General features: G+C 43.9%; 1 protein-coding gene across 4 annotated transcripts in view; it reads left to right on the top strand.

Annotated features, from left to right (window-relative positions):
• herc2 (HECT and RLD domain containing E3 ubiquitin protein ligase 2) overlaps positions 1-22,165 on the top strand; it is a 52,775-nt gene that overhangs the window by 14,127 nt on the left and 16,483 nt on the right. The window contains exons 7-61 of one of the 4 annotated variants that reach the window (XM_042216704.1): positions 486-627; positions 750-854; positions 934-1,105; positions 1,972-2,145; positions 2,347-2,535; positions 2,619-2,770; positions 3,293-3,450; positions 3,549-3,662; positions 3,985-4,236; positions 4,330-4,523; positions 4,602-4,802; positions 5,372-5,600; positions 5,728-5,852; positions 6,363-6,541; positions 6,632-6,816; positions 7,163-7,318; positions 7,422-7,607; positions 7,738-7,899; positions 8,078-8,181; positions 8,270-8,420; positions 8,510-8,724; positions 8,825-8,957; positions 9,178-9,305; positions 9,421-9,616; positions 9,718-9,851; positions 10,136-10,312; positions 10,393-10,529; positions 10,670-10,821; positions 10,916-11,107; positions 11,197-11,384; positions 11,458-11,650; positions 11,741-11,923; positions 12,007-12,191; positions 12,604-12,751; positions 12,832-13,028; positions 13,144-13,383; positions 13,469-13,607; positions 13,790-13,963; positions 14,432-14,574; positions 14,666-14,933; positions 15,250-15,392; positions 15,510-15,608; positions 15,694-15,862; positions 15,957-16,082; positions 16,247-16,355; positions 17,034-17,173; positions 17,260-17,450; positions 17,539-17,644; positions 17,798-17,889; positions 17,984-18,159; positions 19,659-19,770; positions 19,886-19,967; positions 20,057-20,291; positions 21,209-21,386; positions 21,601-21,682. In XM_042216704.1, the coding sequence (XP_042072638.1) occupies positions 486-627; positions 750-854; positions 934-1,105; positions 1,972-2,145; positions 2,347-2,535; positions 2,619-2,770; positions 3,293-3,450; positions 3,549-3,662; positions 3,985-4,236; positions 4,330-4,523; positions 4,602-4,802; positions 5,372-5,600; positions 5,728-5,852; positions 6,363-6,541; positions 6,632-6,816; positions 7,163-7,318; positions 7,422-7,607; positions 7,738-7,899; positions 8,078-8,181; positions 8,270-8,420; positions 8,510-8,724; positions 8,825-8,957; positions 9,178-9,305; positions 9,421-9,616; positions 9,718-9,851; positions 10,136-10,312; positions 10,393-10,529; positions 10,670-10,821; positions 10,916-11,107; positions 11,197-11,384; positions 11,458-11,650; positions 11,741-11,923; positions 12,007-12,191; positions 12,604-12,751; positions 12,832-13,028; positions 13,144-13,383; positions 13,469-13,607; positions 13,790-13,963; positions 14,432-14,574; positions 14,666-14,933; positions 15,250-15,392; positions 15,510-15,608; positions 15,694-15,862; positions 15,957-16,082; positions 16,247-16,355; positions 17,034-17,173; positions 17,260-17,450; positions 17,539-17,644; positions 17,798-17,889; positions 17,984-18,159; positions 19,659-19,770; positions 19,886-19,967; positions 20,057-20,291; positions 21,209-21,386; positions 21,601-21,682 (8,892 nt within the window). Of the gene's footprint in view, positions 1-485; positions 628-749; positions 855-933; positions 1,106-1,971; positions 2,146-2,346; positions 2,536-2,618; positions 2,771-3,292; positions 3,451-3,548; positions 3,663-3,984; positions 4,237-4,329; positions 4,524-4,601; positions 4,803-5,371; positions 5,601-5,727; positions 5,853-6,362; positions 6,542-6,631; positions 6,817-7,162; positions 7,319-7,421; positions 7,608-7,722; positions 7,900-8,077; positions 8,182-8,269; positions 8,421-8,509; positions 8,725-8,824; positions 8,958-9,177; positions 9,306-9,420; positions 9,617-9,717; positions 9,852-10,135; positions 10,313-10,392; positions 10,530-10,669; positions 10,822-10,915; positions 11,108-11,196; positions 11,385-11,457; positions 11,651-11,740; positions 11,924-12,006; positions 12,192-12,603; positions 12,752-12,831; positions 13,029-13,143; positions 13,384-13,468; positions 13,608-13,789; positions 13,964-14,431; positions 14,575-14,665; positions 14,934-15,249; positions 15,393-15,509; positions 15,609-15,693; positions 15,863-15,956; positions 16,083-16,246; positions 16,356-17,033; positions 17,174-17,259; positions 17,451-17,538; positions 17,645-17,797; positions 17,890-17,983; positions 18,160-19,658; positions 19,771-19,885; positions 19,968-20,056; positions 20,292-21,208; positions 21,387-21,600; positions 21,683-22,165 lie in introns of all 4 variants that reach the window. The other 3 variants (XM_042216701.1, XM_014332824.2, XM_005919694.3) reach the window with 3 other exon arrangements.

Raw genomic sequence — 22,165 nt, 5'->3', positions numbered from 1 at the left:
AGGGCGCGCCGTACTTTTTGAAGAAAATCTAAGACTTTTAAGTGCGCCTTATGGTTGTGAAAATACGGTACATAAGAACAGCTTTACTGTGAGTTCTGCTGTATCAGACTAGTCTGTAAACGCTGGGAAGCTAACGGATGTCAACGTTGGGCACATTAGCTGATTGCACATATACTGGTTTTCTTATAGTTCTGGGATGCTGCTGTCAGAAATGCCAGTAATCCAGTGAGCCTCAGTTCCTCTCGCACTGGGAGTGCACAGTTTGGGTCACCTCAGTGTTTAAACTGACATTTTAGACCCTGTTACAACTCTGGTGGCCTGGTTCCTCAATAGTTAAACATTTGAAAGCACTGGAAATTGCACGTCTCTGCAGCTTAAAAAAATGCTACAAATGCTCTGTCCTTCTTATTGCTTTATATTTAATCTGTACTGTATAATGTAGCTACTCTGCAGTGTTTTAAACATGAAAATGTTTGTCTTTGCAGGAGATGATGCAGATCTTTGCAGTGAGTTGCTTCAGGAGTCTCTGGATGCCCTGCGAGCGCTGCCCGAGGCGACACTGTTTGATGAGGGAACTGTGTCATCAGTGTGGCTGGAGGTTGTCGAGAGGGCCACAAAGTTCTTGAGGTCTGTTGTTTTATCAGTTGTACATAATGTTTAATCCCCAAATTTTGCAAGATAAATAACATCTCGTCTTATAAATTGCATAACTTTGTGTGATTCTCATCTCTTGTCTCCTTTGTGAACAGTGATGTACATGGAAGTGCCAGCATCAAATGTAACATTCCCCTTCAGGATCAACATCTAGCCTTGGCCATCCTGCTGGAGCTGGCTGTTCAGAGGGGAACACTCAGGTAATCAGATCTCCTTATTACCTGTTTATTTGTTAATGCCAAATCTAACTTTTCTGCTCATCTGTTGTTGTCCTTCCAGTCAGCTGCTGTCTGCTGTTCTGCTGCTTTTGCGTCTGTGGGAAAGTGGCACCAGAGAGATGGACAACGAGCGCTCCACGCAGGGAACCAGTGCTCCATTACTGCCGCTCCTGCAGCGCTTTCAGAATATACATAGCAGCAAGGAGGAGCCCGTTCCTGAAGAGGAAGCTGAGGTGGAAATTTTCTTTTCCCAGCTGGTTTCTAAAAGAAAATAAGACATGGACTGACTGAAGATTGATTTCAATTTTTATTTTATTACCATATCATGCATAAAACATGACACCAGTAAAAGGAGAGAACAGAAACAAATAACCCAACTTGAAGTCTTTCCCTAGCACTGAAATGGAAACGGCCAACTTAAAAGCACCAATTTGTTTGTCAAACTGTCTCAGATATTTCATAAAATATGCCATAATCAGAAAATTACACAAAAAAAAATGTAATCCATTCTCAACTGCTACTAATTCACATAGTTCACACGTCCTGCTGTCCTCTGGGATGCTTTTAAATCTCCTGCCTTCCTCTTCAAACTGTGCTTCTTGTCCAGTTTGCAGTATCATAGAGCTCAGAACTATATTTTGCTTAATTTGAATATATGTTCTCAAATTGGACTTTTAACAAAATATCTTGCACAACCTGTAGTTTTGCCTTTTCATTGGCTCTGAATGAATAATAATTCATGTTTTTACTTTGATTTAGTGCCAGCCTCTATCTCCAAACAGCAGCTATTTAATCTGCATTAAAAAGCAGTGTGAGGGCAGATGAAAAACTAAATGAAATTCATTGATTTAGAGAGGTAGATCTTTTATATTTATTTTAAACGGGGGGAGAAAAATTATAACCCTGTTATAATAAACAACATGCAGGAAAATCGAGACCATAAGAACAGATAAAGTGCTATCGATATAAATTGTGTTGCTTCATGTCTCTCTTGGGAACACGTCTTAAAATGCCCTGTTTTTCTTTTTTTGTTTTTTTTCCATTCATGGTTGAGAATGAAGCTAATTAATATTTCATGGATCTTTGCTGTGGTTTCCAGATCCTCACAGCCCCTCTGAGTCCAAATGAGAGTTTCCTGCGATACTTGACGTTGCCTCAGGATAACGACCTGGCTATCGATCTTCGTCAGACTGCTGTAGTAATCATGGCTCACCTGGACCGCCTAGCTTCTCCTTGCAGCCCTCCACACTGCAACTCGCCTACGTCACACAAGGTGACCCCTCTTTTTATTAGCTGTCACTGCTGAAGTGTTTGGTTCAGTTGTTTTTTTACATTTTTAAGTATTACTTAAATCTGTCTTTTTTACGAGCATTAGTCAGACCCCCACCTTCAGATTTGAATATGTGACTTGAATATGTGTTGCCTAAGTAGTTAATGCTCAAGCATAAACCAATGCTGTCTTGTTTTGTTCCAGGGAACCTTGCAGGAAGTGATTGCCTGGGGCCTCTTGGGTTGGAAACTTTACGCCAATGTTAATGGACCCATTCAGTGCAAAGCCCTGTCGAGCCTCGGGGTCACACAGATTGTCTGTTCAGAAAAGGGGTTTCTTATCCTTTCCAGCAGCGGTGCTGTTTACAGCCAGAACTACAAGAGCACAACCCTGGTCAGTTCTGTCAGTTTCTCTGAGGTCGATCGTTTCATCTCTGCATCTGCAGCAGGTTGAGACTCTGAATTGTTTTGTTGCAGGCTCCCATGCTAATCCACGTTCTAAGCTCCAGAAAGATTGTGAAACTTGCAGCTCATCCTGATGGGCAGCATTACTTGGCCCTATCGTCCAACGGGGAGGTGTTCTCCTGGGGGTGCGGTGATGGTGGCCGGCTTGGACATGGAGATACCACGTAAGCAACCAGAGAAAAAACATGTCCATCCTTTAAAAAGGCTTACACACATTTTGTGCTTCCACCTTTTTGGGGGGGGGGTGTATTAGTGGAGAGTATGTAGGTACAGACATACAACAAAGGGCATCAGGTTGCTGCATTTTCAGCCTCGTGACAGTCGCTGTTATATTGACACTTCATTACACTGAATGTGTTTGTGTATTACAGATATAACAGTGGAGTTGTAGGTTTTTGGAGCATTAAATTAGATTTTGAAGATCTGTTTAAGTTAAATTATTGATGAAACAGGTGGTGCATTATTTCCCAAAATCTGGGACATTTCTATTAATGTTTTGTGCTCGTAGGCCAGAGACAGAATCAAAGGCTTCTGATGATAGAGTGAAATCCCCCAACCCTGCCAGGTCATTTTAAAAGAATCTGTGTTATTAGTAAAATCATAATGAAAATAAAAATATAAATGATAATTATTAATGGTAATGAGCTTCCTGAAAAATGTGGCCTTCTATTTTTACTTTATTTCAGATACCTAGAAGAACCTAAAATGATTGGAACCTTCAATGGAAAACAGGCCGGAAAGCATGTGGTGCATATTGCTTGTGGGAGCACATACAGTGCTGCGATCACTGCTGATGGCGAGCTCTACACATGGGGAAGAGGGAACTATGGTCGGCTTGGCCACGGTGAGCTCCAAATCAACTGCCCCTGATAGATATTCTTGACTTTTTTTTGGGTCTCTTTGTCTTTACTAAAATTAGTTGTAATCTGTTGGGGTTTCTAGGCTCCAGTGAGGACCAGACTACTCCCATGGTAGTGACGGCATTCAAAGGGCTGAAGGTGGTGGATGTGGCATGTGGGAGTGGTGATGCCCAAACTCTTGCTGTGACAGAGAATGGTAAGGATGCTTCCTGTGGGTGATTAAAAATGCTGGAATTAAAATCCAGGAATTAATGTTTTTAAAATGTCTGTTAGTTAAATAATTGAAATGTACCCCCCTCCTCCCAAAAAAACCCCTTTAAAGTTTCATGTGAATTGCTCAGTGTTGTTGTGTCCGACCTGTGTCACCTATTACAAAACCATTAGCAACAGTAGCAGCTGGTGTGTTTCTTGCTTCTTGGTAGCCAGCATATCGGCCATTTTTAGCTTGATTCTTAATAATAGAAGCCACTAGAAATCACCCAGGCTACAGCGTTTAGCTCCTCAATCTGTTACCACAGGTCAGGTGTGGTCCTGGGGTGATGGAGATTATGGTAAACTGGGCCGAGGAGGCAGTGACGGCTGTAAGACACCCAAGCTGGTGGAGAAGCTGCAGGATCTGGACATAGTAAAGGTGTGCTGCGGAAGCCAGTTTTCAGTAGCCCTCACCAAAGATGGCCAGGTGTACACCTGGGGGAAGGGAGACAACCAGCGCCTTGGTCACGGCACCGATGAGCATGTCCGATACCCAAAGCTGCTTGATAGTTTACAGGGTGAGTGAGCTTGACCTTAACATTGATTTTCAGAAGCTTATTTAAAAAAACAAAACAAAAAAACCCAACAACAAACGTGTTGTTTGCAATCAGGAAAGAAAGTTGTGGACGTAGCTGTGGGGTCGACACACTGCTTGGCCCTCACTGATGATGGAGAGGTGCTCAGCTGGGGCAGCAATGACAAGCTACAACACTTTGATACGCTCTTTTCCAATAAGAAGCAGCCTAAAGCTCTCCCGGGGCTCAACTCCAAACACATAGTTGGAATCTCCTGTGGACCCGGACAGGTAAGATACCATCACTGTTGGTCTCATAATGTTAGTAAAGAACGAGACACAGATCAGTTACCATTTGCTTGTTTTCAGAGCTTTGCCTGGTCCTCGAGCTCCGAGTGGTCTGTGGGGAAACGTGTGCCCTTCGTGGTGGATGTTTGCCCCATGAGTTTCGAGCAGTTGGACTTGCTCCTGCGGCAGGTCAGCGAGGGCATGGATGGCAGCTCAGACTGGCCCCCTCCGCAGGAGAAGGAGTGCATGGTAGTCGCCACACTCAACCTGCTCAGGCTCCAGGTAGGAAACGGCCTTTGAACGGGTGTGGTTTGATTGGAAATGCTTGTAGAAGTAGAATTTTTCCTCTGCATGTTTGTTTTGTGATGGAGCAAATTATTTGATATTAAGTCTATATCATACAATATTACTGGAGAAGAACAGAATTGTTTTGGTGTGTATGTGCTGTTTTTGAACAGCAGTTCTGTTTTTTTCACATCTGCATTTACTTTTTAGTTAACATTAATAACTTTGCAGTGGAAGAAGACTCCATCTCTTTAGTAAGAATTTCACTGTGTTTTTTTTTTGTTTTGTTTTTTTTTTTGATAGTCGGGCCTGAGTCATGTTGTGCTGGACTTGGTTCAAATTTTCTTGACATGCTTAAAGGGATGATTCAGTGAAAAGTTCAAATTTGTCTTAGACTTCCCCAAATTTTATTTATTTATTTATTTATTTATTTATTTATTTTTTGGTCATACTTCTGTCCTGTGGTTCCCATTTTAAAGATTAAATGATCAACGAACTGAACAATCAAAGAAATGAAAGGAAATAATAATTTATTGCAGCCCTAAACCTTCACTGTTTTTCCTCAGTTGCATGCAGCCATCAGTAATCAGGTGGATCCAGAGGAGCTGGGGCTGGGCCTTGGAAGTGTGTTGCTCAACAACCTGAAACAAACAGTGGTGGTCCTAGCTAGCAATGCTGGGGTGCTCAACACAGTTCAAGCAGCTGCCCAGGCTGTCCTCCAGAGCGGCTGGTCCGTGCTGCTACCCACAGCTGAGGAAAGGGCAAGGGCTCTGTCCTCACTCCTGCCTAATGCTGGTGAGTACAAATCAAAACATCTGGTAACACTGATTCAGTATGAAAATAAACATTTAATAGTCCATTACCTGTGATCGGTTTGATGGAAGTGCCTGCAAAGGCTGAGTTTTTAATTTTTATTTTCTAGCATCTGGAAATGAGATGAGTGTGAGTCCCGGCCGGCGCTTCATGATTGACCTGTTGGTCAGCAGCTTAATGGCTGATGGAGGGTTGGAGTCTGCACTCAATGCAGCCATCACTGCTGAGATACAGGTCAGTGTAGTAAATGCACGAGTCAGCACTTGGTTGTCTGTTTGAAATGCTGAGTAAATTCTCTCTTGACTGATATTTGTATATGTGACACAAGGCTCACTCATTTGTTGGCACCCCCGGCACAGAATGCCAGTGCAATGCAATTTTAGTTTTTTTTTTGTGTGTTTTTTTTAGTGTGAAAAGTGGCAGCAGAAGTTGTAGCTGGAAGTGCATAGAAGGAAATAATGGTACCTTATGGGCCTCTGACAGTTGTTGAAGGCTGTGCTGCCACAATGCGTAATTGCGTTTCTGGGGAGGTGCACATCAGGTTACAGCGTAGTGTTTCAAAAGCACTTGTAATTACAATTTGCCTGTGGCATACATTTAACAACGTCTAAATCCCACTTTAGAGCACACATGGACAAAATTTGTGACCAAGGACCAGAACCAGCCCATCGAACATCTCCATGTGCTCCCTGACATCCTAAATGATGGTAATAATTTTGTGTATTATATTTTTTTTCATGATAGGACATTGAAGCAAAGAAGGAGGCTCAGAAAGAGAAGGAGATTGATGAACAGGAAGCTAATGCCTCCACCATACACCGGTGTCGCACCATGCTGGACAAAGACCTCATCAACACGGGCATCTATGAGTCGGCAGGGAAGCAAAGCTTGCCCCTTGTGCAGCTTGTACAGCAACTCCTGAGGTAGCTTCACAAATTGTGCTGCATATACTCCTATAATGCGGTATAATACTTCACTCCCTGCTAGCATATTCATGGATTTAACTTCTGCAGAAACATCGCCTCCCAGACCATTGCAAGGCTAAAAGATGTTGCTCGTCGCATCTCAAACTATTTGGAGGCAGAGCATGTCAGTAAGGAGCGCTCTGCATCTCTGGACCTACTGCTGCGCTTCCAGAGGCTGCTGGTCAGCAAGCTTTACCTGGGAGTCAATGGCACAGAAAATGTTAATGGATACAGTAAGTCTCTTCTAGCTCTTTTGTTTGTGTAGACAGAGGTTACAAGCAAAGTAGTGCTGTCTCAGTGAGGTGGACAGTGAGGCTCATATGCATCCAATGTGTGTTTTGGCCATAAATCTGACATCAATCTAACCTGATGTGCCTTCTGTTCCAACCAGCTGATTGGTTCGGCACTGTGCCCGGTGTCCAAACATGCATGGGATGAGTGCTTTTGACTTTGTTAACCTTCTCATATCTATTGAGGAAATGTTATTTCACAGTAATTGTTTTAATGGTTTTAGTCCCCACCCCTAATTAAGAATGAGTTGCAGAAAGGCAGTGTGTGATTTCTCTGGTGCTTTTCTAGATCCTGAGCTCCTGGGTGTTGGTTCCTTGTTAAAAAAGTACATCGCTTTGTTGTGCACTCACATTGGAGACATCCTCCCAGTGGCAATAAGTATCGCTTCTACTGGTTGCCGCCACTTTGCCGAGGTCTCTCGTGTCATCGAAGGAGATCTAACTGGTAAAAAAAAAAAATTTCCCTCAGATTTGTATTTCCAGCATATTTATGCTTTAGAGATGTTTGCAACACAGTACTGAATACTGTACTGTTTGTTCTTTGGTAGGAGTGCTTCTCCCTGAGCTGGTGGTGTCCATCATCCTTCTCCTCACCATTGACGCTGGTCTGATGCAGGAGACCGGCTCGATCCCTCTCCTGGCTGGACTCCTGGAACACTTGGACCGTTTCAACCACCTGGCTCCAGGACACGAGAGGGACGATAATGAGGATCTGGCCTGGCCAGGAATTATGGGTAAAACAACATCTATGTTTTACTTGAGTGACATCCTAAATTTTAGGGCAAAGATGAGATGCTACTCTGTGCGTTTCTTTTTAGACTGTAACTAGACTTTCTGCTGTGTTGGCAGGGTCTTTCTTTACAGGGCAGAGCTCCAAGAACAATGAGGAAGTTTCACTCATCCGCAAGGCTGACCTGGAGAATCACAACAAAGATGGTGGCTTTTGGACTGTAATAGATGGAAAAGTGTATGACATCAAAGACTTTCAGGCCCAGTCCCAGTCACTGACAGGAAACAGTGTCCTGGGTAAGACTAAACAGTAGTTTTGGAATGTAATGTGACATCCAGGATTAATTAAAATACCACAGGGACACCCTAAGTGCTCAGTGTTGTAAGCATGGAAGCTCAGAGGCTGGACTTTGTCAAAGGGTTATAAGAGAACTGATGTCAGAACTCATGCCATTTGTTCTTTGCGGTTTAACAGCCCAGTTTGCAGGAGAGGACCCTGTGGTTGCTTTGGAAGCTGCTCTGCAGTTTGAAGACACTAGAGAGTCCATGCAGGCCTTCTGCGTTGGCCAATATATGGAGGTACCAGTTGTACTTTTATTTTAAACACAACTTCTTTTCTTTGTTGGTGGCTTTAGCCTTTCATATTGGGACTTTTTATCATTTTCAGCCTAACCAGGAGACGGTCACTACTCCAGACCTCAGCAGCCTTTCTTCTCCACTTATTGACACTGAGAGGAACATGGGGCTGCTCCTGGGTCTGCACGCCTCCTACTTGGCCAAGAGCACCGCCCTGTCCCCCATGGAGATTGAATGTGCCAGTAGGTTTAATGGTTTTACATCAGCCTGGTTTAAAAATTCACACTTCAGGTTGGAATTCATTTAACACAAGTGTTTGCTCTCTGCACAGAATGGCTCCAGTCCTCCATATTTTCAGGGGGTTTGCAGACCAGTCAGATCCACTACAACTACAATGAGGAGAAGGACGAAGACCACTGCAGCTCACTGGGCACAACCACTCCTGATAAGGCCAAACTTTATTCCCGCAGAATAACTCTCAGCGATCACGCACAGCCTTTCTTGCAGGCCATTGCTGACAACAACACTCAGGACCATACTGTGAAGGTACAAGCAAGGCAGAAATGCCTGAAGAGGTTGTTTCACAGTGAGAAGGAGGCTGATGGGTAACAATGTCATGTTTTGCTTTTTGTTTGGAATATTTTAGGACTTCCTATGCCAAATAGAGCGCTGCTGTAAGCAGTACCATCTTATTGCGCCCATCACCTTCCTCCCAGAGCACCCTGTGGAAGAAGTTGGTCGCCTGCTGCTCTGCTGCCTCCTCAAGCATCAAGACCTCGGTAACTTAGCAACTGAACCCAGAGTGGTCACCTGAGGAGAAATTAGAGGCTAATTATGGCTCACTAAAATGTGTTTTTTCTTCTTGTATTTAATTATACTGAGATTCACACGAGTTTCCTTCATGTAACACTGCTAATACCACACAAAGATATTTCCTAATGAAACTGATCGATGGTGAGTTGCATGTGAAGTTTTAAATAAAAATCTTTCCTGTCACAGGTCACGTTGCGCTCTCACTTGTCAGTCAATGTGCCTTGGGTGTGGACCAAGGAAAGCAGAGATCCCTCCCTAAATCTGTGATTGATGTATGCCGCATGGTCTACCAGGCAAAGTGTTCTCTAATTAAGGTATGCTTTCTGCTTGTGAAATATTTACACGTTATGCGCAGTTAAGCTGTGATGCAAAAGGAAGCAGGAAGATGAACGGAAATGCTAATGCAATGATTGCTTTGTCTTATCATAGACCCATCAGGACCAAGGCCGCTCTTATAAGGAGGTGTGCGCCCCTGTTATTGAGCGTCTGCGCTTTTTATTTAATGAGCTGCGTCCAGCCGTAAGCAACGACCTGTCTATAGTGTCCAAACTGAAGCTGCTGAGCTCCCAGCCACGCTGGAGGAGCATCACCCAGAAGCTCATCAGGGATCGTAGGAAAAAAAGAGGTGGGGCATCAAGAATCTACTGCAGGGTAACAGTTTTTTAATTTATAATCCATCTACTCCTTTTGAATGTGAATGTTATCTTTTTTTCTTTTTTTTTGTAGTGCCTAAGAAATCAGAGTCGGCTGATATTGAAGAGCCAAAGCTGGAGAATGAAGGGACCAATGAAGAGGAACTTAATGTTCACATCAGCCCCGCTCCTGCTGACAGGAAATCACCCACTGACAAAACAGTCAAGGTAGTTTAACAGGATTAGTTCATGAGATAAAAAAATGGCCAAAAAAACATAAAGAAGATGGCTTCAGTTTAAAATCTATTCACCTTCATACACAACGAAAGTTTGGCTCAGTCTGAATAAACCCCTTTCTGATTCTGATTCTGATTCTGAATTTGTAGATTTATTTATGTACATTTATGTTGCACTTTCATCCCTTGCAGTTGTAGCTAAAATATCAGAGCAGGACAGTGGAGTGTGTGTGTCTACAGAGTTTGTTGTCAACCTATTATTGCATGTCTTGGCAGCATGACAAGTGGCAGCCGCTTCTTAACACTGTGGCCAGCGTCCAGAAGTATCGCTGGCTGAAGCACAGCGTTCAAGGTGCTTTCTCTCAGTCCAGCCTCATGGCCACCATCGTGGACTTTGCACTGAAAGAGGAGCCACTGGATGTGGAGAAAATGAGGAAGTGTCTTCTCAAGCAGGTGGGAGTCGGTGTGTGACAATGTTTTAAAGCAGAGTATATAAAACAGGTGGAAATTTGATTAATTCTGTTTCCTTATAGCTGGAGAGGGCTGAAGTGAGACTGGAAGGCATTGACACCATGCTGAAGCTGGCCTCTAAAAGCTTCTTGCTGCCGTCTGTGCAGTATGCAATGCTCTGCGGCTGGCAAAGAATCATACCAGAAGGGACCAACATTGGGTAGATCACCTGGTTTAAATCCATGTTAAAATTACACTTCTTGTTTGTTTGTTTTGAAGTTATTTGTAATAATCACATGACAGTTATTCTAATGATGTAATCCTGGTGCATTTTTTTTGTGTTTTTTTTTTTTTTCTCAGAGAGCCCTTGTCTGATTGCCTGAAGGATGTAGATCTGATCCCTCCCTTCAACCGCATGCTTTTGGAGGTGACGTTTGGAAAGTTGTATTCCTGGGCCATCCAGAATGTTCGTAACATCTTGCTTGAAGCAAGCGCTCGCTTCAAAGAGCTAGGTGAGTGCTGAAAAATAAGTGGTTAATTCATTTCACACTATTCTTGACCTGTTGTAGACAAACCAGCTGAATGACCACCTGTTCTTGTGACCAGGTGTGCAGCCAGTTCCTTTACAAACCATCACAAACGAGAACCCGGCGGGACCAAGCCTTGGAACCATTCCGCAGGCCCGCTTCCTTCTGGCCATGATACACATGCTGTCCCTGAAACACGGCTCTAACAGTCTCAGTCTGTTGCTGAATTCAGGCATATTGGCCCTCACTCAGAGTATTCTCAGACTGATAGGTGAGTAGTGTCCAGTCAAAGGCAACCCAGAATGAAATGAAGTGTGTACATATTGTTCGGTGTTTGATGCCTCTTTTCTGACGCTTCAGGACCGAGTACAGACAGCAGTGATGAGGACCTGAGTTTATGTGCACATGGAGGCTCAGCGACAGTCCTGGAGGAGTCCAGAAAAGAGGCAGCTCCCGCCCCTCTACCTGCCTCTGGCCCAGAGCTGGCTGCCATGATGAAGATAGGTACCAGAGTCATGAGGGGAGTCGACTGGAAATGGGGCGATCAGGTACCTAAATCAGTTTTTACTCTAGCTGCTTATTTTATGGACATATTTAACATTATGTGCGTGGTCTGTCCAGGACGGCCCAGCACCAGGTCTTGGCAGGGTCATTGGGGAGCTGGGTGAGGACGGTTGGATCAGGGTTCAATGGGATACAGGCAGCACCAACTCCTACAGGATGGGCAAAGAGGGAAAGTATGACCTTAAACTTGCAGAGCCACCACCAGCAGCACAGCCCCCTGTTGAGGACTCGGACACAGAGGACGACACAGGTCAGTTTAAAGGACAGGCTCAGTAGAGATCCTCACAGCTACAGGCAAAGTGTGATGTTCCAGTAATCACCTGTTATATCCTTTATACAGAGGGAGAGCTGATTGAGAAGAGCAGCCATCCTACGGCAATGATGCTAACCAGCACAGTCAACCTGCTGAAGACACTGTCACTCTCAGCTGGAATCCATGCTGAGGTGCTTCAGTCAGATGCTACACGGACCCTGTGTGGCCTTCTCAGGATGCTAGTGGAAAGTGGCGCTAATGACAAGTCTGGTAATTGGATTGCCGTTTTCTTTTTCCTAAGGTCTTATATTGAACAGCATGTTATTCTAACCTGACCTCCTCTGTGCTGTCAGGCTGTCACGCGCACAGATTGGTGTCTCGGGAGCAGCACAGGAGCTGGTGTACCCTCGGCTTCATACGCAGCATTGCTCTCATGCCGCAGATGTGCAGCACCCTCAGTACCTCTGCGTGGATCGGACTGCTCATCCGAATTGTTGAGGGACACCAGTCCTTCAATGCTATTACCTTGCAGAGACAGGTTGAGTACCAGGATTTGCTTCCTCTGCTATTAATGATGCCATTCTTTAGTACTAGAAAACTATCCTGTTACGTAGAGAAATGTGTTGTTCATTGTTAAATATAGTTATAGGAAGCATATTATTAAATTATTTTGGGTTCTAAACAGAGATTTGTTAACTGCAGTTTGTCAAACTAAGAGAAAAATCACGAAGAATTAGATTCTCAACATTTACAGTTAATCTTTCCATTAACTGTAGTTTAGATGAAAGGTTTTGCTTCTTCTCACTCCTACAGTCCAAAAACAAGTTAAAGAAACAGCTTTTGTAGTTTCTACAGAAGCACATAATTTATTTTTGTTGATCAACCAGTAAATTAGCCACACAATCTGAGTGGAGATGTCATCTTTTCTCTCATTCACCCTGTGTTTCCAGATCTTGGCACTACGTCTCCTTCAGGCGGTCCTGCCTTCATGGGACAAAACGGAGCGCTCTCAGGACATGAAGTTCCTGGTGGAGAAGTTGTTTGGCTTTTTGGGAAGCTTGCTGAGCACCTGCTCATCAGACCTGCCACTCCTCCGAGGTGCTGCAATGGTTCAGGCTTAAAGTAACAAATAAATGCTGTTGTTGTCATTGTATTTTTAATTGGTTGTTCCTTCTCAGAAGGTTCCCTGAGAAGGAGGAAGTCCCGCCCACAGGCGTCTCTAACAGCCACTCACAGCAGCACGCTGGCAGAGGAGATTGTGGCTGTCCTGCGTACTCTGCACTCTCTCAGTCAGTGGAACAGCCTGATAAATGATTACATCAACAACCAGCTGAGCTCCATCGCAGATGTTATGGCAAGCTGCCAATCTGAAGTGGTAAGATTTATTGTGGCATTATGAGTCCAATTACCGTGTTGCTTAAATGTTAACTTACAACAGTGCTTTTATTCTGCCAGTCAGCTCTAACAAAGCGATAATTATAAATGTCCAGAACTGTCAGTGTTTCCTGGAGGAGTGTTTCCCTGATTTGGAGGGTCCCAGAGTGGGCAGTCTGATGGCAGTGCTGGCGGTGATTGGTGGGATCGACGGGCGCCTTAGGCTTGGTGGCCAAGTCGTTCACGAGGAGTATGGAGAGGGAACGGTCACACGCATCACCCCAAAAGGGCGCATCACTGTCCAGTTTCATGAGATGAGAACCTGCAGAGTTTGCTTGCTCAGCCATCTTAAAACGGTGCGGGAATGCTCAGATACTCACAGATGCATTGAAACTGGCTCCACTTAGCAGTCTGACTTTATTTAATGTTTCTACTCTTTAGCTTCCTGCCATATCCTTCAGTGTGCAGAACCTGCCATTCACTGAACCCATGTTGGCTGTTTGGGCCCAGCTGGTCAGCCTGGCTGGAAGCAAACTGGAAAAACAACGCATGAAAAAGTCACTTAGCCGAGGGCTTACAGGTGCAGACTTGATTGCCTTGCATGTAACTGAAATAAACAAACGAACAATTTTTAAGAAAAATCATCGACTCTGTTTACAGCAGTATGTTTTATAGTATTCTGGCAATATTTGAGACACTGAAAGCGTTTGTTTGGTCACAGACTGAAAGTTTAGTGGGTGTAATCAATGCTGTTGTTTCCAGCCGACCAGGTGGACCTCTCTTTGCTGCGGTGCCAGCAGCTGAGGCTTTATGTTTTAAAGGCAGCTCGGGCCCTGCTGTCTCATCAGGACAAACTCAGGCAGATCCTCTCCCAACCTGCAGTGGTGGACATAGGACCGAATCCCAGTGGTAAGACCTCACCCAGTGAAAGGCTAGGTTAGTACATCTTAAAAATGGACTGAGGAAGTTTGATCATTAGGGACTATTACTGCTGTTTGATGCAGTTTAGTGATTTCAAGGTTCAGTTCACAGGACATTACTGAGATATCAGATGTGTTTCCATACTTGGAGCAAATTCTAGCCATTTAAGGTTTGAAGGCCTTGCACACTGTGGGTGTTTTCTTAAAATGTACAGCAAGTTGCTGATCAGAGTTTAAATCTTTATTTGCTTACCTTTGAAGTGAAAATGTAGAGTTCGATTTAACCTTAAGGTCGAGGGCACGGATCAAGTTTAGGAAAATCTTGTGAATGCAATAACTTGAGAAATAGGCAACATAGGATTTTAAAATTTCTACCATAGGTGCATCTACTATGAGGCTGAGGGGTACCACTGGTAGCCACCAGAAATTTTTTTTTTTCTCAATCTAGATCTTGTCCAGAACTTGTCTGTCTCTCTATGTGCAGAGGATCCAGTGGTTTCATCTCCTGATGTGGGCGACTTGTCTCCTGAGGGACCTCTGCCTCCACTGATTCTCCTGCAGCAGCTGCTTTCTGCCGCCACACAGCCTTCTCCCATCAAAGCCATTTTTGACAGGCAAGAGATGGAGGTATGTCAGTCGAGCTGATTGCAGACAGCTGGTGTCAGCGGTAATGTTGCTGATGTATTCGGTGTGACTTTGACGTTATATGTATGTGCAGGCGGCAGCTCTGGCAGTGTGTCAGTACCTGGCTGTGGAATCTGCCCACCCATCCTCGCCGCTGTTCGAGGAAAGCAGCTCTAGTGAAGCCACCACGCCCATCACCACGCAGCACATCAGACCACCCAAACAGAAGAAACAGAAGTCCTCCCCTATCCCGCCCTTACCGATAGTTGGCCAGCTCATGGAGATGGGATTCCCTAGGAAAAACATCGAGTTTGCCTTGAAATCTCTGTCTGGGACTACAGGCAATGCCTCCGGTATCCCAGGTATCTTATCACATGAGTGCTTGGTAGCGCTATAGATAATTTAATGTGAAATTACACATATCTGGAAAAGGTACCCACGTACATTAAAGGCCTGTAGGTCAGGAAATGTTAATAATCTGAAGGTAACATTTTTCAGTGGATCCATTAAATATATATTAAAGTTCTTGTGCATTTAAAAACAAAAAACAAAAAAACAAACAGCTGATTTTGAAAAGATACAGTCTGAGATACCGATTTGTTTTTCATAAAACAAGGCCTGCTTGCCTCATGATGTTTAGACATTTACCTCAGGAGAGTAACTGAGCATATCCATCAGGTGTTGAGACTCTGGTGAGCTGGCTGCTCGACCATCCAGACGTTCATGTCACTGAGCTGTCAGATGCCGACACTGTGTCTGATGAATACTCAGATGAGGAGGTGCTGGAGGAGCTGGAGGAGGCAGAGCCCGCATTCTCTGTGGTGTGTTCCTTACTCTTTTATTTCTGGTGTGACCCTCACAGTTACCTGTCCCTCAACTTGTCAGATTCAATTATTAATGCCTTCATATATGATTAAAATACGTGTCTGTCACATTAGCCTTCAGGTGCAGTTGTGACTGAAAGCCAGATATTTAAGAAGAGATCTGATTTCCAAAGCAACGATGATTACGCTGTTTATGTGAGAGAGAACATTCAGGTGAGAGTGTTTGCTTTTGTATGTTTTCTGAATCTGCCTTAAAGACATGATGAATTGGTGTTACGACTCAGCGGCTTCCCTACAGGTGGGGATGATGGTGAAGTGCTGCAGAACGTACGAGGAAGTGTATGATGGCGATGTGGGCAAAGTGATTAAGCTGGACAGAGATGGGCTTCATGACTTGAATGTGCAGTGTGACTGGCAAAATAAAGGAGGAACATACTGGGTTCGCTACATCCACATCGAGCTGCTTGGTAAGATAACAGTTAATGTGATGCTTTGCAGGCATGCTAATAACAGGAAGTAAATAGACATAAGAAACCCGTATCTCTGATTTTGCCGTTTCAGGATTCCCACCACAGAGTTCTCCTTCTCACATAAAGATTGGTGACAAAGTGAGGGTGAAGCCCACAGTCACAACACCAAAGTACAAGTGGGGCTCTGTCACACACAGGAGTGTGGGGGTGGTTAAAGGTAAGCAGAGTCACTCCAGTCTTAAGACAGAGTATCATCTGTTTTTCTTTGAATTGAATTGAAATTTTTATTTCAGTCAACAACAACAACAGATTTTTCTTCTGTTATTGTAACTTGAATCCACCGTTTATTGTGCTAATAGAGCCTCGTTGTTTGTTTTTTAGCTTTCAGTGCCAATGGAAAAGATGTGATTGTCGACTTTCCACAGCAGTCCCACTGGACTGGTTTGTTGTCTGAGATGGAACTGGTCCCCAGTGTTCATCCTGGAGTGAGGTAAAGATGTACTAAATTGGTATCTTAGTATGTTGTGAGTAGCAATGTGAGGGATTAGTTGTCCAGATTTTTATATATTGCTTAGTAGCAGAAATACTTATTGGTTAAACTAATTGTTTATATTTTAACAGTTGCTAAGACATCATCCACCACTAGCTTGGTGTCAATTTGTTAACAAGCTTTAGACGAAGGGGTCAGTCAAGCAGATCACAGCTACATGAAGTTCCTGCAGATGTTGAAAATCAACATCATCAGAATAAAATGACCACTGTACTTGAGCAGTAACCACATCCCACACAGGTGTTTCAGCATTAACCTGCGAGGAAAGTCTCCTTCTGAGCAACGAGGCCAATATTTCTAGAAGATCCACTTACCTTGTTCTGAGCAGTTTCACGTGGGAATTTATTTTAAATATATCTGTAGTCTTTGCACATGGTTTTGAGTAACCGAGTCATTATTTCTGGAAAGGTACATTTGAAGCTGAGGTATTCAGATCTAATTTTTTGATGCTTTGAGCAGCACAGAGTGAGCATATTCAAGAAGAGGGAGGTCTATAGTTTGCTTTCAAAGCTAAGAAACTTGCAGTGAAATAAATGGACCAAGACCCATAAGGAAAATAGGTGAATTAGATTTTGCTTGAACTGAACATTTTACATGAAACCCTATTGCTTTCTCCAGATGTGACGGCTGCCAGATGTTTCCTATTAATGGCCCCAGATTTAAATGTAAAAATTGTGACGACTTTGACTTCTGTGAAAACTGCTTCAAGACACGCAAACACAACACCAGACATTCCTTTGGCAGGATCAATGAGCCTGGTTAGTCCTACATTCGCCAACATAAAATTCTGTGGTGGTTCTACGTACGTGTGCATAAACCTGTCCTCCACCTTCTCCACAAACAGGCCAGTCTCCGGCTTTCTGTGGCCGTTCAGGAAAACAGCTAAAGAAGCACCACAGCAGCCAGCGTGGGATGCTGATTGACGATTGGTCTCGAGCCGTCAAGAGCCTCAACGTGTCGTCGTCGGTTAACCAGGCTTCGCGCCTCATCGACTGCAGTGATCAGTGTTGGCAGTCCTCTGGCTCACAGGGGAAGGTAAGAGCGAATTGCATAGTCTAATAGGCCGGATGACAGCCTGATTAGTTTGCTTTATTAACGTTTAATATTTTCTTTTTCTTTGCAGCACTGGATTCGTCTTGAGCTTTTCCCAGACGTTCTTGTTCACAGGCTGAAGATGATCGTAGACCCGGCGGACAGCAGCTACATGCCCTCGTTAGTGGTGGTGTCAGGTGAGTTCAGATGTTTTTTGTTTTATGTAAAATTGTACTGATATTAGTATTTTTCCCTTTTGTTTGAGCAGATGACAGTTTAATTTTAAACTTTGAGACCAATTGTTTGTTTGTTTGTAGCATTTTGATCATTCTGACATTTTTATCACGCAGGTGGAAACTCTTTGAACAACTTAATTGAACTCAAGACAATTAACATCAATCCCACTGACACCACTGTCCTCCTCCTTTGTGACTGCACTGAGGTTTGTCTGCTTCAATAACTGACAGCTTCTAATTGTTTTTGTTTTCCCCCTAAGCTCAAGTGTCGTAATAACTTTATATAAACACCCCCAACAGTATCACAGGTACATTGAGATTGCAATCAAGCAATGCCGCAGCTCTGGTATCGACTGCAAGATTCACGGACTCGGCATTGTGGGACGCATTAGAGCTGAGGATGAAGACCTGGCTACAGTCCCTTTCCTGGCCTCTGACAATGAAGAAGAGGATGATGAAAAAACTGCAGCTGGGAGGTGAGATGAGGCAGAATTATTTCCAGGTTCCAATCATACATATGCGCGATTCGCTTTCCAGGGGATAGCCTGTGAGTTTGTGGTTCTACCATGTGGCCTGTCACCGAACCCAATGATGTTTGTGAGATGCACTGAGGCAGCAGTGGGTACTACTCAGCAAAAGGGCATTTGAGTAGCAGCACACATCAAAAACTGGCTGCTGCCAGCTCCTACCTGTCAACAGGAAGAGAATTTAGACTTCCAGATAAATGTGGAACAGAGCGTATTGAGACCCACTGAACATATTAACTTCACAGCGCTCAGACTTGATGCCCTCCAGTGAAGACTTTCTCCAGACAGACTGGTGACGATGCAGTCAACCATAGCTCTTTGTTGCAGGGCAGCTCTGTTACCCTCAGACAGTGCCAGAGGCTGCTGAGTCTGATAGATTCCTCTTTATCAGAGATACCGCTGGGTACATGAGAGGTTTTCAGCTCTGAGTGGCCTCACTGGGATTAGACCGTCATCGTGACTCCCTCCATGGACTGCTCAGGTCAGACTCTGGGCATGGTTTTAGCCAGTCGCTAAAACATTTGCTCTCTTGGCTGAAAGGGCATCATGTTTTAGTGAGGTCAGATGCTTCCACTGTTATGGCTTATATCAATAGAAATGGGGATCTGAGGTCACGTAGATTACACACACTGGCCCACTGACTGTTAGTCAGCAGTCATCTATAGTCATTGACAGCGACTTGTGTTTGGAGAATTTTGAACTTGTCCGTGGATTTTGGAAAAAAAGGAAAAAACCACTGCCCTCGAGACTGTAGCAGTAAAGCGGATCTGGCTGCAGTTCACTCAGTTGCCTGTGGACGTTTTTGAGTAAGTGGAGCGTGTTCAGTGCCCACACTGGGGGCTTATAAATGGCCAAGGACCCTCCTTTATACATTTCCCCCAGTGGCCCTCATTCCCCCAGCTTTGGCCAGATAGGGACAGGCGCCCACACTAGGCCAGGTAAACACTGGCTGGCAGAAATTTTTCAGCTGCTGCTCTTCAGCTCACCATGGCCTTTGCTACTGTGCAGAAACTTTTAGGCACAGGGGGAAATATTCCACGTCCACCCAGAGAGGCTAGCTCTTCGGCCCTGGCCTGAGTAGATCAACCTGAGCATGCTTGGGGCTCCTTTATAGTGTTATTGACACTGTCCAGTGTGTTAGAGCGCCATTCACAAGCTACATGAGCACAAATGGCATAAGTGCTGCTTAGAATCACAGGGCATCCCATTACTGTGCTCTGTGGCAGTGATTCTGTTATTTCCTCAGGCTCTGGTTAAAAAGAGTAAGACCTTTGTTACTATCAAATTCTATTTAGCAGCTATTTCAGTCTGCCAGCACTCCCTGATAGTGGTTTTAAACTTGTGACGAACGTAACTGTGCAACAATGTTTTATTAAAGATTTTTATTATTATTTTAAAACAAGGAAAAATGTGAATCCATATTCAGCCTCTCTTGCTTTACTTTTCAGTCTTGCTCGGAAGAAGCCGTCAGGACTGGAGTCCGCAGCCACCATCAGGACCAAAGTTTTTGTGTGGGGTCTGAATGACAAGGACCAACTGGGAGGACTCAAAGGCTCCAAGGTGCCGTTTCTCCTAATGAATCAGTAATTGAAAGTTTAGGGCTTGTGTGTCTTTGTCCCAAATTGGGTGTGCGTGAGTGAGCTGCACTCTCTAATCTCTTTCGGTTTGTTCTCAGATCAAAGTGCCATCCTTCTCCGAAACCCTGTCTGCACTCAATGTGGTGCAAGTGGCTGGTGGCTCCAAAAGCCTCTTTGCAGGTGAGGAATGAATAGAAATGCTTTTGAAGATCTGTCCATTCACACGTGTTGTGCTACAGTAGTGTGTAACTGATATGTCGTCGTTGCAGTGACTGTCGAGGGGAAGATTTACGCATGTGGTGAGGCAACTAATGGCAGATTGGGTTTGGGCCTCTCCAGTGGGACCATCCCAATCCCCCGTCAGATCACCGCCCTCAGTAACTACGTGATAAAGAAGGTCGCTGTGCATTCAGGAGGACGCCACGCTATGGCCCTGACTGTGGACGGGAAGGTGTTTTCCTGGGGCGAAGGAGACGACGGCAAGCTTGGGCACTTTAGTAGAATGTAAGTCATTGAATGTGGCCACTGTGCACACCCCAGATACTTAACGCACCCTTTATTATCTCACTGTGTATTTTTAGCAAACTATGACTTGTAAAATATCCACATGAAGTGATGAATTAATAAAAGAAATAACAAAAATGTGTGTAGTTTCTCAGACAGTCAACAGTCAGTCAACAGCTCATACACTGTGGAGCTACACGCCGATTGGCTCAGTTTAATTATAATAAAACACTCCTAAAAGGGTAATAGCTTTTATCTTTTCAGCTTTGAAGGTCCTGTAGATCTTCTTCAGTGTAAGGTTGAAGTATAAATTGAGCTCATGATTTCACAAGCTGTGTTCCAACTTCAGGAGTTTGATTTGACAGTTTACTGCCTTCATATAGTCTTGTAGCTGTACTCGTCCTTAATCGTCATTGTGATTTATTCTTAAATAAACCTTTTCATGATTTATCAGCTTTAAATCTTAATTATAGTTGTTGCATGCACTGATTATGGAAAAAAAAAGACAGTCAGCAAAATATGATGATTACACTTACAATGCACCTTTTTGTCATGAAACATCATCATCTTCTCTTGTTTAGAACGGAGTCAGTCAGTTTGGGCATTTCTTTATAACGTTAGCTAAAGCTGTTGGGTGCAGATATATGCTGTAGTGAAGGCAGGCCAACAGGGGCTAAAGCTGTGTTAAGTCTATGTCGCAACTTATGACCTAACCGTAAACTCCTTTTAACTCCTCTACCACGTAATGTTCCAAGCAGTTTAGTTGATGCAGGCTGTGTCAGCGAGATGTGTAGTTAATTTTTTTTTTTATATCGTCATATGTGCTTCATGGACAGCAGTTTCTAATGAAATAGAAATAAGTAAGGACTATTAAGAAGAGTCTGATTTTTATTTGTTTGCTTTATTTTTTCCTTTAGGAACTGTGACAAGCCCCGGCTTATTGAGGCGCTGAAGACAAAGCGCATCCGTGACATCGCCTGTGGCAGCTCTCACAGCGCTGCCATCACATCCAGCGGGGAGCTGTACAGCTGGGGGTTGGGTGAATATGGCCGACTCGGACACGGGGACAACACCACTCAGCTGAGGCCCAAACTGGTAAGCTCAGCCTTTGTTTACTTTACACACATGGCTGCCCATTGTGTCATCAGCTGATCAAAGAAAGATGAAATTGCATCCAGTATATGATGAATTCACACACTTTACACAGTATAATTCACAGCTTTGAAGCAGCAGACAGATTGCTTGCTACATACAGACTTAACTGCATGACGTGTGATTTGATCGTCTTACTCTTTTGTCTGTCGTTCAGGTGAAAGTACTTCTGGGACACCGTGTTATCCAAGTGGCTTGTGGGAGCAGGGATGCTCAAACTCTAGCCCTCACTGATGAAGGTATTTCTCTTATTGCCCTTAAAAGTAGCCCTACAGATTAACAGCTGTTGGATTTGGCAACATAGTCACGTTGTACTGTTGACATTGTGATTGTCGCCGACTAATGCAATTGGATTGAAACTAAAATATCGTTGTTGTTTTTATTTATACAGCACATTTAATGTGCTGTATAAAGCAACATCAACCAAAGTGCTGTAAAGGATTACAAAATAACTAGTAACTATATTATCTTCAATCACCTCTGTCATTTAAAAACTGTCCAACAGGCAGAAATCCCAGCAGCTCTTTCTGGCTTTGTAATGGATCAGTGAAGTCTGTTCTTTTCTATCAGCAAAACATGACCAACTAACAGTGAAGAGCAGCATTTAGACTTTGATCAAGCCGCCTCTTAAAAAAAAAAAATACACTCATGCAAGTGTTTTTAACTTTTAACCTTTTTTTAAAACGGTCTTGTCCGACAGCTTTAGCAAGCGAACCATCCCC

This window comes from Haplochromis burtoni, unplaced genomic scaffold (genome assembly GCF_018398535.1).
Source record: "Haplochromis burtoni strain Fernald_Lab_line unplaced genomic scaffold, NCSU_Asbu1 Contig_13, whole genome shotgun sequence".
Taxonomy (NCBI): Eukaryota; Metazoa; Chordata; class Actinopteri; order Cichliformes; family Cichlidae; genus Haplochromis; species Haplochromis burtoni.
The sequence above is the reverse complement of the archived record's forward strand: the minus strand, read 5'-3'. Positions and strand labels throughout refer to the sequence as shown.